At 34.0% G+C, this 26,771-nt stretch overlaps 1 protein-coding gene across 14 annotated transcripts in view; it reads left to right on the top strand.

Moving 5' to 3' along the window:
* Positions 1–26,771, top strand: part of AFDN (afadin, adherens junction formation factor) — a 167,702-nt gene that overhangs the window by 98,790 nt on the left and 42,141 nt on the right. For 10 of the 14 annotated variants that reach the window (XR_005214095.1, XM_037817580.1, XM_037817579.1 and 7 more), the window contains 12 exons: positions 3,212–3,281; positions 6,695–6,813; positions 10,705–10,766; positions 10,870–11,075; positions 12,837–12,857; positions 13,579–13,724; positions 14,234–14,328; positions 14,788–15,053; positions 15,947–16,090; positions 17,766–17,964; positions 21,844–21,947; positions 24,348–24,434. Coding sequence is in view for 13 of the 14 variants with exons in the window: in XM_037817580.1 (XP_037673508.1) it covers positions 3,212–3,281; positions 6,695–6,813; positions 10,705–10,766; positions 10,870–11,075; positions 12,837–12,857; positions 13,579–13,724; positions 14,234–14,328; positions 14,788–15,053; positions 15,947–16,090; positions 17,766–17,964; positions 21,844–21,947; positions 24,348–24,434 (1,519 nt within the window). In the remaining variant the exon portion in view is untranslated. The remainder of the gene's footprint in view (positions 1–3,211; positions 3,282–6,694; positions 6,814–10,704; positions 10,767–10,869; positions 11,076–12,836; positions 12,858–13,578; positions 13,725–14,233; positions 14,329–14,787; positions 15,054–15,946; positions 16,091–17,765; positions 17,965–21,843; positions 21,948–24,347; positions 24,435–26,771) is intronic. The other 4 variants (XM_037817591.1, XM_037817586.1, XM_037817584.1 and 1 more) reach the window with 1 other exon arrangement.

Genomic DNA, 26,771 nt, shown 5'->3' with positions numbered 1-26,771 from the left:
CTCATCTTGTGCTCCAAGTTTCAACAAATGACCATACCTTTACTTCCTGAAGAAAAACAGCAAGTGCCTTTAATGTCTGTTTCCCAAGAAAGTCTATTTCCAACATTCTTTTCCATCTTTAAACTTAATTAATGTGTATCTAAACTTCCCTTTCCTTTCTGTTTCTGGGGGGACCAAGTTTTTATATTCCTTTCTTAAGGTTATACTTTTCTTTTATCGGCCACATGCCCATATTCTATCTCTTGTCATTACATAGGCTCTTTTCTTTAGCAGTCACACTCAGATATTTTCCATTCTAAAGAAACCTTCCATCAGCTTCTCTTCAGTCCTGTTTTTTCACTTCAGCATCAGACATCTTGGTAGGGTCAAGTATGCCTGTGCTATGTATAGCCTTACTTTCCATTTATTCCTAGACTCACTGAAGTTTGGCCAGAGTTGCACATTGTCTTTCACAGTACCTACAGTTATTGCCTCTAATTTACAATTGTCCTTATTTCTGAGTTTTACTATTATATTTATTGCATTAGTTTCTTAGGGCTGCTGTAACAAATGATTATGAACTTGATGGCTTTCAAAACAACAGAAATTTAAGAAATTTATGTTCTCACAGTTGTGGAGGCTGGAATTCTGAAAGTGTTGGCAGGGCCGTGCTGTCTCAGGTGACCCTAGGGGGAGAATCCTTTGCTTCTTCCTAGCCTCTGGGGGTGGCTGCAGTCCTTGGTGTCCTGTGGCTTGTAGCTGCACAGCTCCAGTCCCAGTCTCTGTCCTCATACGGCTTTGTCTTGTGTCTCTTCTTATAAGCAGTCATATTGGATTAAGGGCCCATCTTTCTCTCCAGCATCTCATCTTAACTAATTACATCTGCAATGACCCTTTTTCCAAATAAGGACACATTCTGAGGTGCTGAGGGTTAGACCTTCGACATGTTTTTTGGGTACACAATTCAAAGTATAACATTTATTTTGAAGTTTGTTACTTAATAGTGTTACTATTAGTAGCCTGCCCATATCTATTGCTATGTATAAACACAATTCTAAAGTCTACCTCTGTTCCACTCTTATAGTCGTTCCTTCAGTTTTACTTGGTGATGATTCCTGTGCGTGAGAAAACCAATCTTTAAATGTTGTCTTGCCATGTGGTTCCGGCCTTGGAAACCTGCTGTGGTCTCTTCTTAGCATATCTCTGGCCAAAAGCACAAAGCATATAAGAATATAGTTTAAGTTTCGATGAAGGGAATATGTTGTGAAATTTTTTTATTATTAATATTATATTTTTCCCCTGCAAAACTAGTAAAAACTGCTTAACAGTTGAATATTTCATTACTTACATATGCATCAACATATTAGAGAGGACTTTCATTTTTTTTAATAAACCTTTGTTCTAATGTCAAACTATTAAAAATTTCTGGATAGATAATCCATATATTCTTAAATGCAGATTTCAGAATCTATGTCTTCAGGTCCTTAGTCATGGTATTTATACCAGCAAAGTAGCAGAATTTAATATTGAAAATCAGTTTGATGATTCATTGATTCGATCACTTATTTATTCATCTAGTCTACATTTATTGAGTACCCATGTCATCTGCAGTTATCATGCCCTGAATGCCAAAATGAGTAAGGTGTAGTTTTTATAATCAAAGGTCATAATTTGATAATATCATCAAAGTCACGAATAAAGTCACTTTGGGATTGTTCATATATCCAAAATAAGGAACAAATGGGCCCATGTTAATCTTGAAAGAGGTAGCTTCAGGGAAAAAATAAAGAACTTTGCATAGTGACATGTAATTTTGTTATTTTTGGATGGTAATTATAAATGGAATTAAGATTAAGCTTTGATTATATTCATGTACTGTCCATAAGAGGAAGTTAGGGATAGAAAAGCTACGTATGTGTATATTGATTATATTCATGTACTGTCCATAAGAGGAAGTTAGGGATAGAAAAGCTACGTATGTGTATATGTAGCCGTCATAGGTGACAAAGGGAGGCAAACCGTCTTATTTCTTATTTAGTTGGGAGTCAGAATAACTCAGCTGAATGTCCCACTCAGACCAGTTGAAACCAGAAGAACATTTTCTGTTTTATTGTGGATATCTTGATGTAATGTCTTGCCCAAAATCATGTCCAGAAAATTAACAATTATATATCCTGTACTAAAAGATTTTGCTTTCTCCAAAGTTACTATTTTAAAGCATAATATTATTTTGTATTACAAAAATGATTTTATTTTCTTAGTGAAGGGATAGAGGAGGAATTTGTATCTGCTTTTCTAAGTTGAAATATTGTTTTGAACTTGTGCATCACCTCCTTGCTTCATTCTACAGATTGGGCTTAAATAAAAATTTCAAGTTACCATAATGTTTTGAAATTAGGCCATATCTTTTAAAAATATTGTAGCAAAAAGATTTTATTCTTTTTACATCCAGGAAATGTAACTATGTATTCATACTTGTTGGTTTCCAAGTGTTTCTAGGGTTCTTTTTCCCCCTTTAGTCAAGCATATATGATAGGCTAGAACCAATGTATGACATTTCAGTCTTCATTTGTGCTTCAGGAGCTATAGCTTGCTTCAAGGTTATTAGACCTTTCGAAATGTGATTCTGTTTCTATCTGGAGTTAAACTTCCCTAATGATGTGTGTAAAAGTTTTGATATTTTGTGATACTCTAAAAACTGCTTAGATTAGGATAATTCTTGTGTGATGACTAACATCAAAAATTTTTTCATTTCTTTATTTGTAGTCTGTAATGTACATGTACTTTTTAAAATTATCAAATTAGCTTTGAAGCAGGAGGGCAGTTTAGTCATTGCTCTTTGTGTTCTGTGTAGTTAGTTATCTTTGTTTTCTCTGTGTACATATAGTCATGGGCAACCTAGTCTACACTTTTAGGTAGATTTGTTTAATAAAATAAGCCTACTTTTTTCTTTGTGTTTCCTTTTAATTTCTTGTTATTAAAGTACAGTTTTTGAAATATCCTGAGAGTATTGAGTATACATCAGTAAGACAAAGTTCATAAAGTTATATTAGAGAGTTTTTATTGTTCTGTAAGTTCATGTACTAAAAATGAAGCAATTTCTTGAAAAGCTTCGAACACTGGGCTATTTAGCTAACTATTCCTTTTGTATTAAGAAAAGACTATGCCTTGTCATGTGAAAGTTATTAATTTTGCGTCTTTCTTTTTTTATCCCCTCCCCTTCCCCCAACAGAATTGTTCAGGAGACAACTTTTGATTTAGAAGGAGATGTTCATAGTGGAACAGCAATGCCAACAAGCAAGGTAGCTTGTTATATGTTCTCTGATAAGATTGTGTTTGCTTAACACCCTAGGAAACCATGGAGAAATTATTGGTAATATAATGTACTTGTAAAACTCCTTTGTGAAAAACAGACATCACAGTGATCCTAGACTGTTAGATTATCTCTGATGATACATAAAAGAAAGTTGGCAGACGAGTCCTTTTCCCCCAAGTCTTGGGAAATTTTGCTTTCTCTTCTGTGCAGGGATTATGTGTTTCGTAGGCTTTTGCTACTCACTAGTCCTTCTAGGTCAAATTACCCCTGACGATAATGTGCTTCTGCTCTTGTTAACCTCTCAACTTAGATACTAGTCCCTTCTCAAGCACTTTGCTTTCACAGTTTTCCCTTATCTCTTGCCTAATCATATTTTTCTTTTTTGTTTTGGTTATCTATTGCTGGAGAACCCCTCCCCCCTAAACAAAATAAAACAAAACAACTTAGTGGGCTAGAACAACAGCCCTTTTATTGAACTGTGCAGTCTGATGTGGGCTAACCTGGGTGTTCTTTTTCCAGTCTTGGGGTTAGCTGTTTGGCTGCATTAACCTACTGCGTGAGTTGGTGACGAGGCTGTGCTGGGACAGCTGGGCTCTTCCGTGTCATCTCGTGTCCTCTCCACATAGCCTCTTGCCGCATAGTCTGTCAGTGTAGCTAGACTCCCTAGTTGACACCTTATAAAGAGCTCAGAAGCTTTCAGGCCTAAAGGCGTGGGCCCAGAACTGGCACACTATCAGTTCCTCCACATTCCATTGCTTAAAGCAAACTCAGAGACTCGGCCCAGATTCAAGGGGATGGGGCTACTCAAGGTGTGGTTCATGGGAGGCCACCGGGGCAGTAAACTGCTGCACTCCTGGAACATTTTTATTAGCATTGTAGCATATTATAGTATCTCTGATTAAAATGAAACAGCTTACTCTCACCATCCGCCTATTGCCCCCATTTACTACTCCTGTCCATGGCATAATTTCTTAAAAAAATAATCTATGGCTGCTGTCCCCATTTCCTAGCTTCATTTTCTTTCCTTGACTCCCATTTGGATACCTGCCCCCTTTATAGGGACAATGCCTGTCCAGGTCACCAGTGACCTCCAGATTGCCAAGTCCAAAGTTTATTTTTCTGTTCTTATTTTGGTTGTCTTAGCTCTTTTTGCCTAGGTCGCCGCCACTTATCTGATGCACTTTCTTCTTTTGATCTCTAGGATATCACTCTGACCTCTCTCCTGCCTCACTGGTTGCTCCTCCCTGGTGTGATTGATTGGTTCCTCTTCCTCCTGTGTGTCTAAAATTTGGAGGGTCCATGTTTCACACCTAGGCCTCCTCTCTTCTGTTTATACATGTTCCCTCAGTGATATTCCTCAGTTATATACATTTATATACCATCTTTATGTTAATTATTCCCAAATGTGTTTCTTTGGCCCCAACCTCCCCAGATTCCAAAGACCTGTGAAACGTATCCACTTAGATGTTTAATACATATTTCAAATTTAACATAGATAAAAGTAGATTTTCTTTCTCAAACATGTTTCTTCCCCTGATCCTTCCCCATCTCAGTAATTATCACCATCCCAACGTTGCTTCATCCAGAAATCTGTTACAAGATACCCTTGATGGCTTTGTTTTGTCTCAACCTCTGCATCTAGTGATTAACGAGTTCTGTTTACTGTACCTCTGAAGCACACGCCATGTGTGTCTGCTTGTCTCCATCTTCACTGTAAGAAATCTGGGTTAAGCTACAATCATCACATAGCGGGAGTACTGCACATTCTCTTAAATAGTATCTCCTCTCTGTTCTTTCCCTTCGCAGAATTTTCCTCACAGCACCCTGGCTGATATTTTTTAAATGTTGAGTTAGATTCTGTTACTCTGTGGCTTTTAAAGCCCCCCACCCCATGGCTTCTGATCACAAATATAATAAAGTCTTTATCCTGGCTTACAACGCTCTATATGACCTGACTCCTTGCCTTCCTCGCTCAGTTTACCTTGTGCTAGTCATCACTGCATTCAGGCCACACTGATGTGCCCATGTCTTTGCCATCTGAAGGCTGTTCCTTGCACTAGTTTGCTTGCTCTGCCTGGGATGCTCTTTCCCCTGATTTTCACACCACTTGTCCCTTCTTAACATTCAGATCTCAGCTTAAAGTCACTTTCTTGAAAATGTCTCCCCTGAGCATACGGTCACTATTACAACACCTTACTTTAAATTCTTTGTGCAGCCTTTATTACCATCTGACTCTTCTCTAATTTGTTCATTGACTGTACCCCCTCACCCCCTCAAGCTTACTAGAGTATGAGCTCTGTGGGAGTAGGAATCTTGTTTGATATATTTCACTGCTGTATTTCTAGTACTTAAAAAAGTGCCTGGCACATAAGAATCTCAGTAAATATTTATTGAATAATTGGGTGAATAAATACTTTTAGAACCAAATATGACTGTCTTTATGAAAATTTTATTTTCTTATTGTAAAAATGTATAGTCAATTTAGAAAAAATGATAGGGAAAAGAATATAAAAATGGAAATAATTCTTCTACAATTTATAGTTGACAGTTGGTAACATTTTGATGGATCCTTTTCTGAACTGTTTATGCATATTTATGAGTGTTCATTTATACATTTTAATATAATTAGATATCTTTCTCTCTCTCTCTATACACATACACACCACGTCTTTCTGTCCTGCTTCCTTTAAAACAAGCTAAAAACTACTTTGTAAACATGTGAACATACCATATAAAGTATTTTTCAAAATAAATTGTATACTCCCATTCATGGAAACTATGAAAAACTGAAAAGCTACAAGCATCAAAATGTTAATCTCTGGGTGGTAAGATAAGAGTGATTTTTATTTTCTTCTTGCTTATCTATGCTTAATTGCTACAGTAAACAGATTATTTTTGTGAAGAGAAATCTTACATAAAATTGCTACATTGAATTTCTTTGTATATAATTTTTTCAATTGTTTTCTTAATATAGGCAACCCATTCTTTTCGTCTGCCATAGGTTGTTTAGAAATGTGTAGTGTTTGGAAGTACTTAAATACACTCTATTGGGTTGAATTTTTAGGAATAAAGTGACTATTGTTATTGTAGTTTTTAAAAAACTGTGTTGAATGTATCACTTATGCATGCTTGTGCTTTAAAGCCAACTCTAGCACTTTGAAAATGGCCGTGTGTGTTGTTATTGTTTTAATGGTACGTCCTTTGGGGGAAGTCATTGTGGACCTGACAACTTCAGCTTTGCTAAATCGTTTTCTTGTCTTTGTTCTCTTCCTCTGCATTCACTCTCTTGCCCTTCCCCTTTGGCAGCCTGGCATCTGATCCTTACCTGTCATAGTGACTGTAAAGCTTGGTTGGTCTGCATGCTGCTTTTAAACTCACTGTGCTTTCCTCTTGGCATAGAGCACTACTAGACTGGACAGCGACAGGATGTTGTCTGCCTCCAGCACAGCAGAACGAGGGATGGTGAAGCCAATGATCAGAGGAGAGCAGCAGCAAGATTATCGCAGACAAGAAAGCAGGTAGGAAATCTTTCTAGTTTTAATCATGAAATAAGTAAAAATATTCCTAGAGAAGGGTTTGGAATAAAGATATTTGAATTTCTAGAGGTTTAGTAGACATTTTTAGAATATCAACAATGTTTTTTAAAGGGTTTCCTTTTCATCTTTTTGAATTGGAAAAAGAAAAAGCTTCATTAGTAGTTGTATCCTTTGCTTTATATGACACAGTGTTAATAGATTGAAAGAGGAGGCACTTTTAAACAGCATGTTGTTGTTTTAAATTTGTTAATCTGTAAAAACATAGAGTAAGGGAGTTTTTGTAGTATTTTGATATTTGATAATTTTCATGTTTAAAGAAACCTAACCATTTAACTTGTTTCTAAAAGAAATCCTCATATATTTGGAAATATACAAAACCAAAAAGTGATTTTACAAATAGAATCTTTAAGAATTGTGGAGCACCATGTATCATCATATCTTAAACTCTAATGTGATGTTTCTCCATGTTGAAACGGATGGGGGATGAATTATTTTCTGGTGGTGTTCTTGCTTTGTTCTTTTGGACAGAGAACTTCTACCTTTTGTTATTTAAAATATGTGTTACCTTCATAAATCAGAATTCTATTTCATTTTGACTGCTAAAATTGTTGAAGTGTTGAAAAATAATGTCAGTTTCTTAAACATGGTGTTTAAATAACAGATGATGAATTCTGAGAGTTGATTAGTTTGAACTGTAGCATTATTTGGTGCTAAACACTTACACCCTAAGGCTTTAAATGTATTCAGACAGAATAGGGAAATATGAGATGGGTATTTTATGAAGTTCTCATTATCAGCAGTAACCAGCCTGGGGGCATTTGTCTTTTGATTCCTGTGCAAATTTCTGATGAGGCCGTTTTGGCTATTCCCTTTTGCAGATCAAATAACTGAGGTAGTTAGCTGAGGCAGGTGACTTGCTCAAGGTCATACATCAGTTCAGTGAAGGTAATGAAGATACAATTCTTTAATTTCCCTCTTCCAGCAGAGGGCACTGTATATTGCAAGACTGTCATACTGGAATCAATAAATGGTAATTAAATTGTGTGGATTGGTATGAGAATCCCAGGTTTTGACTTCATCGTTATTGTGGGCTTTTGGTAGTTGTTTCAAGATTTTTCTTGGCTATATGAATTTTCTAAGTGTAATCAAAAATAGTCTGTATTCTGCCTGTACTTATTTTAATGATATATTATAAAGTAAGGTGTCCAGAATAGATTAATATTGTAAAATGTGCCTCTGTTTATTTATAAGGTGATTGAGAGATATGTATCTTCATTCTTAGCACATAAATACTTGAATGAATTCAATATTCAAATTGAACTGATGGGGGGGGAGGGGAAAGATTGATAATATTTTTAGGATATGCAAAATTAGGAATTAATAAATATATAATTAATAAATAAATGTAGTACCTTAATACAGTGACAAAATATCCTTCTGAGGGTTAATTACGTGTCAGAAATGATTTTGTCCTGTGAGCACATATTTTATTGAAACTGTATGCAAGGTCAGATTCTTTTTCTTTGCAAAGATCTGTTTATTTTACCTATAGGTGTGCTGTTATTTTGATATTAAGACAGTGATGAAAACTGATGATTCTTTCTCCCATTCCTACCCCATTATCTTTGTGCTTTTTACATATACCATGGGGTGTAAGCAATATTTAATTTAATCAGTGTACTCCTTAAAAATGTAAGTTACTTTAACAAACATATTTCAAACACTAATTTAAGTCACAGAAAAAATCCTTTTGAATGATGGGAGTATCTGTTTTATAGTCATTGACACATTTTTCTTTTTTCAATGAGAATTTAAACTTCTTAATTTTACCAGATTTGTTAAAATGATGGAATATAAACACTTGGTAAATTTTATCCAGGTTCATTTTTGTATTATTAAATTGAAAACAACTATTTCCTTGCAATTTTAAAAGTCTATAAATATGGAAGTTTGAGGGACATATTAAAATAATGGATGGTTTAAAATATGCTGTTTATAAGATTATCTTAGTCCTTAAATTGTTGTATGAAGTTCAAGTTATTAAATCATAAACTGGATAATAAACTTCAAAGCATATAATTTGATGAAAAGAAGATTTTTGTTTTTGCTTTTAATGATCATAGTAGTTTGTGTTAACTCATATTCTTTTCTCTTTATTCATCTGGTGGTACATGGAAAAGATCAGGACGGAGAGGAGAGCTATTTGCTGTTAGAAAAGTTATTTTAATTATATAGTCTGTAACTATTTAAATATGTAATCATCATAGATTATTGCATTTCATTTTTGATAAAAAGTCTTTATTATTTGCACTAATTTGTTTAGTGAGTGGGCTCACCAGAAATTCCAAATATTTATATTTGGTAGTACATTACCAGTTATCTGAGATTAATGGGCTTAAATGTTGCTGCTGACAGTAATCACTGACAAGTATTTCTGATTCACATATTCTGATAACTGTGTTGACTTTCAATTTCAGCAACTATGAAGATTTATTTGAATAAGTATTGACCTCAGTTTGGTCTGAGTCAATATTTAACTCACTAGATATTTTCATTCCAGTGTAAGTCATTGTAATCTGCACTATTTTCAGTTAAGTTTGCAGAAAGGCAAAATATATATTCCTTAGATTTGGTTTTCAATTTTAATTTTCTTCTCTTTTTTCAAAGCCAGATTTTTGGAGAATTCTTTTTCATACAAAGAGAATGATAAAGATATTGACCTGTTAAGGAAGTTATTCACTTGCCTATTTTTATTTTTGTTTTTTGGTAAACATTTGGTTTTTTTAGTAAATGTAATAAATAAATGGCTTGAAGTTCTGATAGCATGTCTAAGTGCAAGGGTAGTTAAACTGAACGTTATCCATTGAGGAAAGTATAAATCTTAAGGAGATCTAAGCTGAATTTATAATTGCTTGTCTTATGTATTTTAGAATGTCTGTGCTTATCAATGGCTTTAGATGTTTTTTGGCTAAGATACTCACTCCAAAACCATATTTTGCATTGTGCCCTTATGTGTATGTGTATAACTCAAAGAAGAGTTTCAAAAAACAGCGCTTATTCTCATGACCTACCAGTGGGTTGGTGATCTACTGTATGAAGAACACTTTTATAGAAATGGAAATACACCTGACCATTGAATTGATTTGATCCTGAATATGTGAAAATATATAAACATTAGTACAATGCTAGTTCTTACAAATGTTCCAAAGTACAGTTTCTCTGTTTATATGTGTTAATTAATGTATTTTTATGTATTATTGTGTGGGATCAGACTAAATGATGGAAAATCCTGGAATTTAGGTGACTTCAAGAAAAATTGTGGGAGTAGAATGTCTCTTTTTTAAGGCATGCATCACTGTGAGCATTGAAAAGTGATAGTACTCAATGGCTGAAATGAACTGTCAGAGATCATCTAGTCTGGTATAATCTAGCTCTTAGGAAATCTCCATCTTTAACGTCTAAGAGCTCATTTTCAAGTGCAACATGGTTTAGTTTTTCTTTGTGTCTCTTAGTAATGGTGTTTCATTGTTACTTGAGCCATAGCAATAACAGGTGCAAGGCAGTCTGATCTCTATACTATATAAGGGGTCTTCATTAATAATTCAAAATCATGTGTCAGATCTGTACTCATGATGAGAATATATAATTCAAGAAACAAACTTCTGTGAGGATTAGTGATAAGATCATTTCCAGTACCTTCATCTGAATATTTGAATAGGTTACATATGAAAACAAGGTATTGTGCTGTTTATTTCTGCATTTGCAGAACTTATGTAGAGATTTAAAAATCAGTTACAGAAATCTACACAGGTTGTCAGTGATGGTGTCAGCTATGTGGCCTGATTTCAATCAATGTCACCTTTCTTTCTACAGAACTCAGGATGCTCCTGGGCCTGAGCTGATATTGCCTGCCAGCATTGAATTCAGGGAAAGTTGTGAGTTGTTTCAGATTCCATCGTTAGTGAATTATTACTTGTTCCTTTTTTTCTCCATCTGATTTTCATGTTTTTTTTTTTTCTTTTTGAAATCTTTTCACAGCTGAAGATTCATTTTTATCTGCCATTATAAATTATACTAATAGCTCTACAGTTCATTTTAAGTTGTCACCTACATATGTATTATATATGGCTTGTCGGTATGTATTGTCAAGCCAGTACAGACCTGATATCAGCCCTACAGAGCGTACTCACAAAGTCATTGCAACAGTCAACAAGATGGTGAGCATGATGGAAGGAGTTATTCAGGTAAGTTTCAACTCACAAAGTCATGCTAGTTCAGTAATTATGTTTATAATCTTAGGTCACTTAATCAGTTTCTCTAACCTTTCTGATTTTGTTACATTTGTCTCCTTAGCTTAAGATTTTTTTCTAAAATAAAAGTTGATATATAAATAATACAGTAAAAAAATATAGCTTTCAAAAGTTGAAAGGAAATATAAATTTTTCTATTTCTTACAAATTAAGAAATAGGAAGATAAACTGTGAAGGTGGTAACATAATGATCATGAAAAAGACCCTTAAAATTGCAATATTCATTGTGAGACAGTGTTTGAGACTGTTACAGGTTTCCTTAGAATTTTTAAATGGTTATAAAAAGGCACTTTTTCCTTTATAGTGAGCCTACTACAATATTAGTAGTAACTCTTTTGATAGCATGTGTATAGGTATAATGGACATCATGGTGTATTTCTTACTTATGGTGAAATAGATTCATAAATTTATTTTGAAAATTTCAAGAAGCAAGGATATTCTCTTAGAATAGTTTTGTTTCTTTAAGTACTCTTCATCTACAATTGATAAAATTGGCATAGCAGTTTTTCATACTTATAGATATTGTGAAGATTTAATCTTTAAAAGTGATTAAAGTTAATTTTTAGACTTTTTAAAGTTTTCCTAAATCACTTGTGAGTGCTGTTATTCAACTAAAATTCTACTTGTGTAATGTTAAATACCACTGTTAGATGGCTTGGTTGTTTTTCCTCTGACAGGATCAGTTAAGGCAAACTGAAATGATCTTTTAATTCCCTCAAAATTGTTTTAAAAAGGCCCCAAATTTTCAAAAACTGTTATTTACATGTTTGGGTGGTTAGCATAGTATGAGTTTCATGAGTTATGGTTCATTTACCCCAACTAGGAAATAGATAAAAAAAAGAAAGTCTTTTTATTTAGATATCACTTTGTTATGTTCTTAACATTGTTTTATAAACAAACATGGATTTCTTTTTCAGTTTCCATTCAAAGCCGTTGTCTGTCTTTCACTATGTTTAGATTTCTTAAGTCTATTTCAAATCATGAAACTCCTTATCATCCAACTACTTTTGATAGACATTTCCTTACTGAATTTGAGCTGGTCAGTGCAATCACCATTATCAAAACAAGTTGTTTGAATTTCAGATTTAGGTTTAATATGCAATTGGCAGAATCTTAGAAGTTCTGGAAAAGAACTGGGTAGTGAATAATTTAAATTCTTTAATTTTTGAAAACCTACTTTTAAAAACAAAGAATTTATACCTTTTAGTATATCTGTGAGTTCCTTATACATTTTTTAATTCACAACTTTTATTTTTTTCGTTTCTGTTGGTCTTTCCTTTCTCTTTCATTCTTATTAATTAATCCAGGGGAATGGACTCGCATCCTATATATCTTTAAGTAGTAAGTGCCCAGTATCATCAAAAGACTTTTAGAAGTCCTTCCTTTGCAAATCTTTTCAAGAGATCAGTGTGTTCATGCCTGTTTATTGTAAAAATTTTTATAGATAACTATAAAAATTTACTTAGTTTTTATGCCAGTATTAAGAACATAAAACAAATCCTTTATGTCATGTATTTCCAAAACAGTTTCTGAACCACAAGTAAAAATGTAATTTGCCAATAATATAACTAAATGTCGTACCTACCTTCATGTCGTACCTTCATATTAGTGTTTTGATTTTTTTAAACTATCATGATTGTTTACAAGTTTCTTTCTCTCGTTCTGCTTGATTTCCCCTCGTCTGTTTTTCTCCAGGAAGTAGACCAGGTTGATCAGGTAGGATATACTGCTGGGAACTGATCCTAGCTATGTTGGCTTAGCTGAGTTTCTCATGCTGCTTCCATGTCAAAGTACAATACTACAACAACTGGACTGAACAGTTCATAACACTCATTCAGCAACTGAAACATGCAGTACTAAAATCCTTTTTGACTGTGCAACCTTTATCAGCATTTCATAATTTCTGCTAATGCACTTCAGTGTGGATATGAAATGACAAAAGTTCTGTTTCTTCTCTTTATTATTTATCCTTGGTTCCTATTCTTTGGATCTCATCTGAGGTTGCCTGGCCTGCACATGTGGTCGGGAGATGATGCGATAGATCAGTACTTGATACTGAGTTGCATGGTGTCCAAGCCAGTGACGATAAGTATCAGGGTGGCTGTGGGTAACAGGGGGTACACTTGTGTATACTTCACAGATTACCAGATAATGCAGTTTACAATTTGATACTATATTATTTGATACCTCCATTTCTCCATTGACCCATAAATTATACCCTATGTATGTGCATTTTGAGAAGTTGCAGTGATTACTTCCTTTGTGTTCCTATATATTCTCCCAAATTTCTTTGCAAATATCTGGTATCTGTGTTAAATACCTTGGCGAAAAGGGAAGGTACTGGTCTATCTTCAGCAGCTTTTCAAGAGCATTCCTTTTTAGTTTTATTATTTTTGTTTGTCCTGTGGTTGCTTATAGAAATTTGTTCTGTCTACAGAAACAGAAGAATATTGCAGGGGCACTTGCCTTCTGGATGGCAAATGCATCTGAACTTCTCAACTTCATAAAGCAGGACCGAGACCTTAGTCGGATTACTTTGGATGCCCAAGATGTTTTAGCACACTTGGTTCAAATGGCATTTAAGTAAGAACAAATCTTTGAAAATGACACTATTCCTTACAGATTTAAATCGCATATTTTCTTGTTCTATTTTCAAGACTAATTTTAACGGTTTTTATTTACCCTAATTGAAAATGAATATCAAGAAACATAAATAACTGTTTGCAAAATGTATTGACTTATAGGATTGAGTTCAATGAGCTGTGTTTCACAATATTAAAGCTATTATATTTCATTAAGCAGAAAATATTTCTTAAGAGTACAAATTGTTTAGTATGTGATATTATGGCTGACACAATAGTAGCGCATCATGGTGAGAGGTTTTAGCCTTCATGAATTTTTTTAGGAAGATCCTAAAACAATTTTAAAGGTGAGAAGAAAGAAAACTACCCTTTTAAAGGAGTAGTAGGTACTGGTACTTGATTTTGTACTTATCCAAGTCACAACTTTTGATTATTTTTCTAATGTTCAAATAAGGTCTTATTTACTATTATTGGAATCTGAATTGTTGAAAAGTGTTTACTTCTTTTCAGATACTTGGTTCATTGTCTTCAATCAGAACTTAATAATTACATGCCAGCCTTTCTTGATGACCCTGAAGAAAACAGTCTGCAAAGACCGAAAATAGGTTAGAATTTCCAACCTACTTACCCATCTATCTACCTACCTGCATACTACCTACCTACCTGTCTGCTCCCTCCCTCCCTCCCTTCCTTCACATTTAACTCCTTTTTAATGCTTAATATATATAAGGGTATATATTATTTCAATAAAGGACATGTTCTGTTTGATTTGACATTCTTTAAGAATTTTTGTTTTGTTTAAGAATAGTTTTCAATTTTGGTGTGTCATGCTAGTCATACTTTTTAAAAAAAAAATCTCTTAGGGTGAACTTTTATGTTAAATATAGTTAGTTAACACCTATATGTAGCTTAAGACCATATAGCTGTTTCATATTTGCATGACATTGGTGATCCAACAGCAATTATTACCGTAAATGTCATTATCTAAATTTACTGCTAATTCAAAGGATTTTTCTTGAATGACATGTTGGTGACCTTGCCTTTCCCTCCTGTGTTTTGGACAGACGATGTTTTGCACACTCTCACGGGAGCCATGTCACTGCTGCGGCGCTGTAGAGTCAATGCTGCCCTGACCATCCAGCTTTTCTCTCAGCTCTTTCACTTTATCAACATGTGGCTCTTCAACAGATTGGTGACTGACCCAGATTCAGGATTGTGTTCTCATTACTGGGGAGCTATTATTCGCCAACAGTTAGGACATATTGAAGCATGGGCAGAGAAACAGGGACTAGAGCTCGCAGCTGATTGTCATCTCAGCAGAATAGTACAGGTATCTGTTGTTAATTCTCACATCCCCCAAATTAATGTACTTTATTGTAAATATATCTAGTTTTATGATGGATAAGAACTTGGAATCAAGAAAATCTCAACACCTTCCTTTGGAGTTTTTCATATATACAAATGAAGTGGTAGTAAACAGTAGAGTAAATATTCTCAAAGGGGTCCTTTTTATTGAGATCAGAAAGATATATTGCAGAAAGCACCCATACTGAAAGATAAGTTCTAATTAAAAAACAGATGATAATTAGCTCTTAAGAACACAAAACCACATTATGGGTATCCTAATGGCTTAAGCAGCTCCGAGGGAATTTCTTGGATATTCAAAAACTTGGAACTGGTATTTTGTAATTTAAGGAATATGACCATCTTATAGCTCCAAACATAGAACAATATTTTTTTAATTTCCTTAGTGTATATTTTTGTGTTTTTTTCCTCAATTTCTTAATCCCATTCAAGAAAGATTTAGTATAGAAGGGGCTACTGGCCTCCTGCTTTGATTATAAAATGAGCTGGTTATTAAAAGTTTATACAATGAAACATTATTCAGATACCAAAATGCTAATCTAAATGGTGATGCAAATGTTTAAACTTTCAAAGAGAATTTTTAAAATGCTTTGCTTTAGGAACATAAACAGTTGAATCTAATTATACATGTACCTTTTAGTAAAATTAAAAGGCCAATAAAAGCCTTTACTAGACAGTGCTTTTAGTTCAGTTTATTGTGTATCAATAATGTTAATGGAAGTGTGTTTCCTTAAAAACATCCTGTCTTTCAAAGCTAACTTAACAAGATATTATGGTTTTATGAATGTTACATAAAGGGAAATATTTATGAAATACTTTAAAATCGTGACATTTCATGTCATTTATTCTTTTAAATAGGCAACCACTTTGCTTACTATGGATAAATATGCACCTGATGACATTCCAAATATAAACAGTACCTGCTTTAAGTTAAATTCACTACAACTTCAAGCCTTATTACAGAATTATCACTGTGCACCTGATGAACCTTTTATCCCAACAGTAAGTTAATATTGCTGTGTTTTACTACATAGTGTGGAACATTTTTGCACAGTGAAATTTGGATGAAACAATAAAGGGAAACTTACTTAACCAGTTAGCTTTTTAAGATTATCTTAAAAGATCATGTTTTGCTGTTGTTATATGACTTAGAGTTCTGTGAAAGAAACAAACTACTTAAGTATTTTGAGTAGAAAGGGATTTAATTTGGAGAGTTAGGTTCTTGGAAAGTCATTGGAAGGACTGGAGGAGAGGAAGTTAGGAAGTTGATGCTGGATCACAGGTTTCAAGGGCACACCCCTGTGGCTGAGATCCAGGGGACAGAAAGCTGCTGCCACAGCAACGAGTGGTGCCTCTTCTCCAAAGACACTGAGTGCTGAGCCATGTCCTCACGCAGCAGCAGCAGGGTGGCTTCCACGCGTCGTGCAGAGACGCAGAGACATCTAATGGTTAAAACTGAGTTTCCATCTGCAACAAAGTCTGGAATTTTAGCATTCCTACCTCTCAAACTAGAAGAAGGGAGGACTGGAGAATGAGAAACCTAGGCCACAGTATCTGCCAAAGTTGGCTGCTTACAAAGAGAGCAAGTTTGCAAATACCTAGCACCACAATTAAAATAAACTTGGTACATAAGTCTTTTGGTGAAAATTAGATGTAGAGGTAAATTAGATGGATGACTGAATTGATCTTTCCAGTATACATCTGTATGCCTACAGAAGGCATGTACAAAATAGCCCAAAACTGGAGATCACCAAAAGTCCATCAACAATAGAATTCATAAATGCATCATCTTATATTTGTACAAAGGAATACTATGCTGTAATGAAAAAGAATGAATTGTAGCTACACACAGTAGCTTGAATGAATATTATGACATAATTGACACAAAAGTGGGATGACTACATATAATATATTACATCTGTGTGAACATCAAGAACAGATGAAACTGATATGTGGTGTCAGAAGTTGTGTCCTTTGGGGAAGGAGAGGGTAGTGATAACGGAATAGAGCAGTATCTCACGTGCCAGTGTTCTATTTCTTGAACAGGGTGGTAGTTAAACTGATGTGCTCACTTTATTGTGCTGTATAGTTACAATCTGAACTTTTCCATATGTATATATCAATAACAAGTTTTTGTTTTTTAAAATGGTCCATAAGCTCATAATTCAGAAATAACCTCTGTATATCAGTATATTTCCAAATTGGGAGAAACACAATATAGATATACTTATCTTGGTCTTTTTTACATTTAACATGGGATGAGCTTTTTCCTAGGTCATTAACTATTCTGAAAATATGATTATTAATAAGTGACTGTTAAAGAGTTGTGTAGGAGAAGATGATTACTTTGATTACTTTGAAAAAAAAGTATTATGATTGAACAGTTTCCTTTTTTTTGAAATCTACAAGTTATTTGAAAATTATTTGTCTTTAATAATTAATGTCTTGGTCAATATATAAAATGTGTGTACTTTGCTATTGTTTTGTTGCTTTATAAAACTGATTTTAAGAATACTGATAAATTTCTTTTCCCTCCATAACCAACCTTGCATGTGTATATGTGTGTCTACAAAAAAGCTGTACTATAATGATTACATATATATTATTAAATAATTATTAGTCAGCTGCACCAATCATTTAGCATCTCTTTTTTCATTTTCCATTTATTTTCAACCAGGATCTTATAGAAAATGTGGTAGCTGTTGCTGAAAATACAGCTGATGAATTAGCACGTAGCGATGGAAGGGAAGTACAATTAGAAGAGGATCCTGATCTGCAGCTCCCTTTTCTTTTGCCAGAAGATGGCTATTCTTGTGATGTTGTCAGAAATATTCCAAATGGTTTACAAGAATTTTTAGACCCTCTGTGCCAGAGAGGTGAGTATTGTTTATTATCTCTGCAGTCTGAACTGTGACCAAGGTTGACTAGACAATCGACTAGTGTGTAAATGCACACCAATTTGTCAATATTTTATGGTTTGGAAAGTGAGCATTTCATAGCAACATAGGATTAGAAAGTTTCAGGCAAAAAGCTCTTGTGGGTATATTGTGATCCTTAACTACAAGTGCCTACTCTGTTCATTTGATGTCAATATTAATATGCTTGGACTGATAAAAGGGGACCTTTTATTGCTACTGCCTTCTTGGTGTTTTATGAGCATGGTATCTTGAGTCATCCACTTAGAACTAAATTGCACACATTGCATTGGAACCAGGAGAGCAGAGTTGTTCAAAGCACATGAGCTTTGGAAACAGTCTGCCTAAATTCTAATCCCAACTTGGTCACCTGCAAGCTTTGCTATCTTGGGCAAGTTGTCTCTGTGCCTCAGTTTTCCAATCTGTAAAGTAGGCATGTTGGTAGTACCAGTCTCATAGGATTATTGTGAGGATTAAACGAATTGCCTGTGAAGCACTTAAAACAGTGCCATGGAGTAAGTGTTCAGTAAGTGTTAACAATTATTGTTACCGCCATTTTTTCCTCAGTGTCATGCTGGTACGTATTTACATTCTAAATGCAACAGCTGTCCCAGACTCCAGCTTGCTATGTACTTTATCCTATTTTTTTTTATGACTGTTAAGTTTAAGTACAACTGATTTTGACAGGCTTTATTATGTAACCTCTGGCATAATTTAAATAAAAATACCACAATTCTTCCTAAAACATCAGCTTCTGAATTAGACCAAGTTTCAGTCCCACTCTGCTCCTTTTTGTAGTTTGGAGACCAGCACAGAGGAATAGATAAATAGACCCAAAATTTAGGGGTTAGTTTAAACAAATAAAACAATAATAATAAAATTAAAGTTATAAGCCCATAGGTATAATTTTATTTAGCATTATTTTTTACTTCATCGAATACTTCACTCATTCAAATAAATAGATTTCTATATCTTCAAGGATTTTGATAGTTTAAAAAATTCATTTTACAAAGGCTGCTGCTCCAAATGAAGTTTTGTGTGCAAATCAACTGGAAAATGTGATTGTATTTGTAGCCCTCACAGGAATGTTGATTGTTCTCAGGACTGTCAGTTCTGGTCCTCAGAGAAGCAGATGCCAAGACAGGATTAGACATGCCTGAGATTTTTATGAAGGGCAACACATGAAGGATAAGTTTGGTGGGAGCAGGAATGGGCAGGGAGAGCCTGATTCCAGATGCAGGTTCAACAGCTATGGAAGGAGAAGAGGGAAGGATGGAGGACTGGGACTGCAGTAGGATTTTTCAGAAAGTTTAAGAAAGTTTTATACAGACAGGTGGGAATCCCTGACCCAAAGTTACCTGTTAGAGGAGTCCTGTATCCCCTGGGAACTGATTTGAGCCAGTACTCCTGTCATGTTTCATGAGAAAAGCCTAGGGAAACGTGGCCTCACTGCCACGTGGTGTGGATCCAGCAAGAGCAGTTGTTGCTCCTGAGACACGTGGTTCCATGGCTGCCGCAAGGGCTGCTTAAAGATGGCCTCCCCTGCACACAAAGTGAATCAGATTTACTTCCCAAATGTTTCTCACACACATGCATTAATTACTGCAGTAGTCTTCTAACAGTTCTTGCTCCAGTTCTCTGCTTTCCCCTTCTTCCATTCAGTTCTCCATGTTGCCATCAGATCTTTTAAAACTATGGTTTGTGACTTTCTTTTGCTTAAACCCCTACACCCTTCACCTGCAGGATTGAAGAAACCTAAACTGTTGGGCATGACATCATCTCCCTCTACTCTTATTTCCCTACCTTGAAATATTATGTATACATATTAACTGTTCTACTGATATTGAACTGTATATTGATTTGTAAGCTGATTAGAGAACTGCTATGTCCTCTCAGTTTATATTCCTCCTTTATATGCAATACAATTCTGTGAGAGAAGACTGTAAAACCAGCATAAACTTATACCTGGTCTGAAGAACATTCGTAAAGCTAATAAAGCAAAGTCTTTTGCAATACGGTTCAGAAATTTTTATGGGAACCTGACATTTGAAAAATAAAATAATTTTCGGTTGGTGAAATTTCAAAATCTTGATTAATTTTTGATTTTCTAAAACATGTGAAAGACAAGCTAGTTATAAGTTATATTTTAATGAAACTAGTTTGAAATGGTAATTTAAAAAACCTAAAACTAAGCAAAATTACTTTATATTTTAACCAAAAATTTTTTTTTAATTGGAGAAATTGTGGGTTTACAGAACAATCATGCATAAAATACAGGGCACTCATATACCACCCTATTAACACCTTACTTTGGTGTGGTACATGTTACAGTTGATGAAAGTACAATTTTATAATTGTGCTATTTAATTATAGTCCACGTTTGAACTTATGAGTCTTTCTTTGTGTAATGCAGTTCCATGGATTTTTTTTTAAATTTTTATTCTATTATCATATATACAACCTAACATTTCCCCTTTTAACCATATTCACTTGTATATTTCAGTGTTGTTAATTGCACTCACAATGCTGCGCTGCCATCACCACCATCCATTACCAAAACATTTCCATTGTTCCAAATAGGAACCCTGTACATTTTAAGCCTTAACTCCCTATTCCCTATCCTCAGACTATCCCCTGGTAACCTAGATTCGAGATTCTGATTCTGTGAGTTTGTTTATTCTAATTATTTTGTATCAGTGAGATCATATAATATTTGTCCTTTTGTGTCTGATTTATTTCACTCAGTATAAAGTCTTCAGAGTTCATCCGTGTTGTCGCATGTATCAGCACTTCATTCCCTTTTACTTTGAATAATATTCCACAGTTTCTTTATCCATCCTTTTTTACCTCTACCATAACTTCATAAGTATCCAAAAGTGGCAGCCAAAATTATACTTACTGATGAAACATCAGAGTAGATGGGAGTACCAGCTGATGTTAGCTAAGAGTCCTAACCAATGCACAGTTACTGTGATTGAGACAGTGTATGGTGAAAAGCTCTTGGCACAGTGCCTGGCATATTCTAGGTTTTTGATAACTGGTAGCTGCTGATAATAGTAGGAAGAAGACCACTCTAAAGCAAACTTAACAAGAATTGTGCAAGGCCTATGTGACATGACTTTGTCAAAAAATTACTGTGGAACACAAAATAAGATTTGACTAAATGAAGAATGATATATTTCGAATTGAAAGGCTTAGTTTTGTAAACATGCCATTTGTCCCTAATGAAAATATCAGATATCGTTTAAAACCTTATAAAATGATTTTAAAATTTATTTGTAAGAATAAATGAGTATGACATAAGAAAATTTGGACAATAAGTTATGAGAAGGGGCTTTCCCCACCGCAGGTTTGTCATGCAAATAAATAGTGTCTTGAATTAAATTGTATAATCGAGTGTCCGACACTGCATGCAGACATCCCAGGCCAGTGCTGGTCTCTGGGTCTCTCCCTCTTTCCTCTCCCGTTGGTAAAATGACATCTGAAACTTACTGAGGAGTTTGTAGTCTGGTGGAGTAGACAAATCTGAAAGAAAATAGTTCCCACGTAATTCAGTAATTTCTTATAGAAGTAAGAAAAAAGTTCTTTTTTGGAACACAGAGGAGGGGGAGACCAAATCCACTGTTTTGCTTGGTATTGAAATTCCATTGGACCAAAACAAATTTGTGATTTTAAATATCTGAAAATTTAATTTTGAGAGTAAGGGTATAGAGTGAGAAAAATAAATATTGTCACTAGATATTAAGCAAATGATAATTTATCTTTCTTCCCTTGTGGAAGATTGTATTACTTGACATAGTGTGCATTTTCAACCCTATAATTTGCTTGTTTTCTCCTTAGGATTTTGCAGGTTAATCCCTCACCCACGTTCACCGGGTACTTGGACAATATACTTTGAAGGTGCAGATTATGAAAGTCACCTTATGCGTGAAAACACAGAACTGGCAAGTATTTTGAGGGATGATAAATGGACTGTAAAAAGAAATTTATTCCTCATGATTCGAAAACTTGATGCAAATTATTTCCTTGCTTACAGTGAACATTGTGATAGGAAATATTTTAAATCACCTTTAAATATCTAATTTACTCTAGAATCTTAAATCCATGATTTTTATAAATATATTTTTTCCAGGCCATGTCTATATAATTTTATCTGTAAGCAAATGATCTCTGTAAACAAAGAATACTATGCCTCCAGTTACACCAGCCTTAATATTAATACATATTTTTAAAATATATTAGTATGTTAGCCTTAAAGATTCTATTATAAAAATTATTTTTCTTTGGCAAAAATATTTTCTTCTTTTACAGTCAGTTCTACCTTATCTTAAATACATATCAAATAATCTAAAGTTTTGTGTCTTTTTGAAAGAGTGGTAAATCCTAGTGTTTCCTAGCTTCATAAATTTTAAGGAAAATTATGCTTTGCTTCATACAAAGAATTTTAAAGAAAAATAAATGCTTTTCCTTGCCTTGGAAAGTTTCATCAGCTCAGATTTATCTTATATTACATATACTAGCATTTCTTTGATTAGCATCATATCAGTCCAGAAAAATATAAACAAATGGAATTCTTCCTTTTGAACTTTGTTGTGTTTCATTTGTTTAATATAGTTGTATAATTGCTTTTTTCATCTTTCAAGCCATTTAAGGATTCAAGGGAACAAGCAGTTGTTTCCATGCATTCCTCAAGGTTGATAAGGAAAGGGACCGGTATATCACATGTGTTTGGATGTGGTGGTTTAATCACCTACCCACCATTCTAGAAGGAATGGAAATAGCCTAGTGTGCCAGGACCAAGATTTAGGGATTCTGGTATATGAAAAACAACTCATAAGCCTTTTGAAACTTATAGACTTTGCATGTGCTATACTAAATTATTAGTAAATCAAAAGACTGCATATTACATAACTAGTTTCTAAGAAAACATACATTATGTAAAGTGGTAATACTTAATGTAAGATAATATAATGTATGTTTTGTATATTAAATTCAAAGTAATTTATGTTGACTTACTAACATATTTCAGATTTGAGCATGTATGATATCCATCTCCAGAAATTGCACTGATACTGTTACACCAAATAAATTATCATATTTAACCTACCAATGAAGTGACTCTACCTCTAATACTTTTTTTTATCTGTCTTACTAGCTGTTGCTTGTCAAATCCCAAGTAATAGCAGCAACTTATAATTCCCAGATTTTACAGAAAAACAAAGTACCTTAGATGGAATCACTAATTCTTTATCTTTCTAGTTTATTCACAGATTCCTCAGGAGATTTCAGGTCTTGATTTTTTTTTTTTTTTTTAAATTCTGGTGTCACCTAATAATACTTATTTCCTTCAAAAATATCCTTTCATAGGCTTTAGTCATTTTCCTTCTAAATTAACAAGCAGTGTGTTTAATTATCCCTTCCTTGGCAATATATCTTCATGTTTGTGTATTTAATTAAATCCTGCCTTAGTATGCATGCACGGTTAATTTCCTTCATTAATTTTGTTTACTCTTCGGTATGAAGTTTGACATGTATATATCATGTAACTTCCACGGATAATTTCACTTTCTCATTCTTTTATGAATGTATTCAAGAACTGGCATGCTTTCTTGAGACATAACTTAGTAACTTTGGGTTTATTATCCAACCAAATGGGCTTTACATTATAACAGAATGCTTTGAATACTGCCACATGAATCTGTAGCTGTTTTGTTTTTTTTTCTATTTAAAATAAAATGTTGCATTTTCCCAAGAAACAAAGATGTTAGATCAGCTTTATTTTAACTGTTCATTGCTATCCTCCCCATAAGCAAAGTAAAATAAAGTTAGGTTTCTTCTTTTTTTTTTTTTCTTCATTTTATTGAGATATATTCACATATCACGCAGTCATACAAAACAAATCGTACATTTGATTGTTCACAGTACCATTACATAGTTGTACATTTGTCAAGTTAGGTTTCTTCTTAAAACAAACAAACAAACCAAAAGCTGGTTGTTTGTTTTGAAAGATAAAGTAAAAATTGAATTTTGTCTTTATGATCAGGTTTTCTAACAATAGTAATGGAAGTTTAGTTTTATAAATTAAGTTCTTCAAATAATATTAATAAATAACAGTATGATTAGGTTCATCTTCAAGACTCATGAGTCAGGAGTAGCAATATTTAGTTTATCAGATTGATTCATGAAGATTATATTGATTTTTGTTTTACTGTTTTCCTTTCTCACCCTTCTTCTGTTTTCTTTCCCCATTTATTGTAGTGAATACAATTGACTAGATCATGAGTTTTCTAACCATATGCAAATACTTCAATTTCAGTCATAAACCTTTTTTTTTCCTCCTTTAGACTCAACCTCTGAGGAAAGAACCTGAAATAATCACTGTGACCCTAAAAAAGCAAAATGGAATGGGCCTTAGCATTGTTGCAGCAAAGGTAGGACAGAATTAGTAATGTGAGAATTGACGTAGTCCATTCTCGAAACATTAAATCAGTAGTCGGTCAAGGTTGAATTGTGTGGGAGTTCTTTATAGTCTTTGGATGAAGTGCATGTTCAGTTTTGTTTTGTGTGGGAGAGAGGAATGGTGTTCTATGAATGAAACCACTGTGCACAGGCTCAATTAATTGAGGGATGATCTCCTACTCTGAAAATGTAGCTGGAGTGAGTGATACCTTGAGATTGAACAGATGGTGCTCATTGGGAAACAGTTCAAAAGCACACTCAAAACTTGATTAGCCACTGCAGAGGGAAATAGCACTGACACAATAGAAAACGGCTTAGTTTGGTTAAAATGAGCGGACTAGGTTTACAACCTCCTCACAGCTAGGTATTAGGAAAACCCTTTCTCAAACTTTAGTGCACACTGGAATCATTGGGTAGCTTGCTACATAAGCAGATTTCTGGTTCTTATCTCCAGATATTCTCTTTTAGTAGGTATGGAGCTTAGGAAATTGCATCCCTAACTGGCCGTGTATGGTCTTGATAGGTGCTGATGGCTAGAATACCGCCCAAGAACTCTGGGTTTCATGCCTTTCACTCACCAGTTTGTGGCAGTATGTTTAAAATAGTGCAGGTCTTTTTCTTTTGGTTAAAAAAAATTAATATTGTGGATATTGGAGTTATCCATCAGCCCCTTCTACCACATAGATACTCAATAATGTTTGCTTGTAATGAATTTTAGCTTTTGATCATATTCAGATATTTTCATTGGAACAAACATGATTTTTTGAGCTAATATGCAACAATTAATGGTTCAGTAAGTTAGCTTTGCTATATTTTGTTTAAAATGACACTTCAGCAGCACAAAACTTTTGTTGTCTGTGTCCATATCTCTAGGGAATATATGAAAAGTTTGGCAATATTATATAGCAATACAATAGAAGTGCCTCCTGAATTGCACACTATTTGTGTATTTTGATAAATATTTTTAAATTGAGTACAGTAAAAAAAATTTTTTTGATTTTTTTCTCTATACCAAAATTATATTATCCTGAATTTTAATTTGAAATAAATGGACCATCATTTGAAACCCCTCCATTCTTTGACTAGTGTCCACTGCCTAGGAACCAGTGATTTTTAAAAATTGCTCTAAAGACTTTTCTCCCTCAACTCCTCTAATTTGTAAATAGGGTAAATTAGAGTATAGTGGGAGGCCATGAGATCATCAATGCACTGAAAAAATGTATGCAAAGTATTAGGGAAAATGTCGAGGAGATGGCTTTTAACTGAAGGCTAGAAAGTGAGCTAATTGAGTAGTCCAACAAATAAAAAGGTTCTTTCTACCTTGGAATTTTTTCATATACTGTTCCCTCTACTTTGAATATTTGCCCTTCATACTACTTCTCAAAACTAAGGTTAAATGTACTGCTTTCCATGACATCTTTTCTGACATCTCATCCTTTTCATCACCATTCCCGAAATTAAGTTGGTTCCCTGTATGCTTTTATAGCCCTCCATACTTTTCTTTCTTACACCTATCATAGCTAGAATTAAATAACTTGGAATTTGATCTCCTTCCTCCCCTTCTAGACTGACTAACATGTTCATTAACATCTCCCCTTCCCTAATACAGTGCCTGATGTATGGTTCAACAAATAAATATTTGTTGGAAAAAAATGAATAAGATTAAAAAAAAAACAAAAAGAATAGGTTTCTAATTTGTATGCTTCTTTAATCCTAGAATTTAATGTAGTTAATATAATAAGTACCATACATTTTGAAAAATCATTCACTGGGTTATCTTTGGGAGAGATTTGTCATCCATAATCTTAGTCCATACATACTATAAGAAGACAAATACCTATGAAACAACATATGATTAATATACAATATAAGTGTGGTAAAATTATACATTTTAGTATTTCAGAAAAGTGGGTTAAAGATATTAATGATTGTTAACAGCAGTTGTGGAAAACATCATGGGGTAAGTGGAATTTCAGCTAGTCCTTGGAATATAACTACTTGGAAAAAAGGAATAAGGGGAGTGATTTATTGTGGGTAGGAATGATAATATGAGGGTAGAACAAACAGGCATTGTGGATACCATATTTGGATAACATGAGACATGCTTGCCTAGTGAGAGTTGAGGATGACTAAAGAAGGTAGTGCTTAAGTAATTTTTAAAACTTCTGATTGATCAGTTGAGGATTTGATCTTGTAGGCACCAAAGAGAAATGAAATGATTTGGAACAAGAGGGACATGGTGAAATTGACAGTTTAGGGAGCTTTTTCTGGAAATAGCATGTGAGACGAATTAGAAGAACCTGGGACTA

This window comes from Choloepus didactylus, chromosome 24, assembly GCF_015220235.1.
Source record: "Choloepus didactylus isolate mChoDid1 chromosome 24, mChoDid1.pri, whole genome shotgun sequence".
NCBI classification, from domain to species: domain Eukaryota; kingdom Metazoa; phylum Chordata; class Mammalia; order Pilosa; family Megalonychidae; genus Choloepus; species Choloepus didactylus.
Note: the sequence above shows the minus strand (reverse complement) of the source record. Positions and strands in the feature narration are given on the sequence as shown.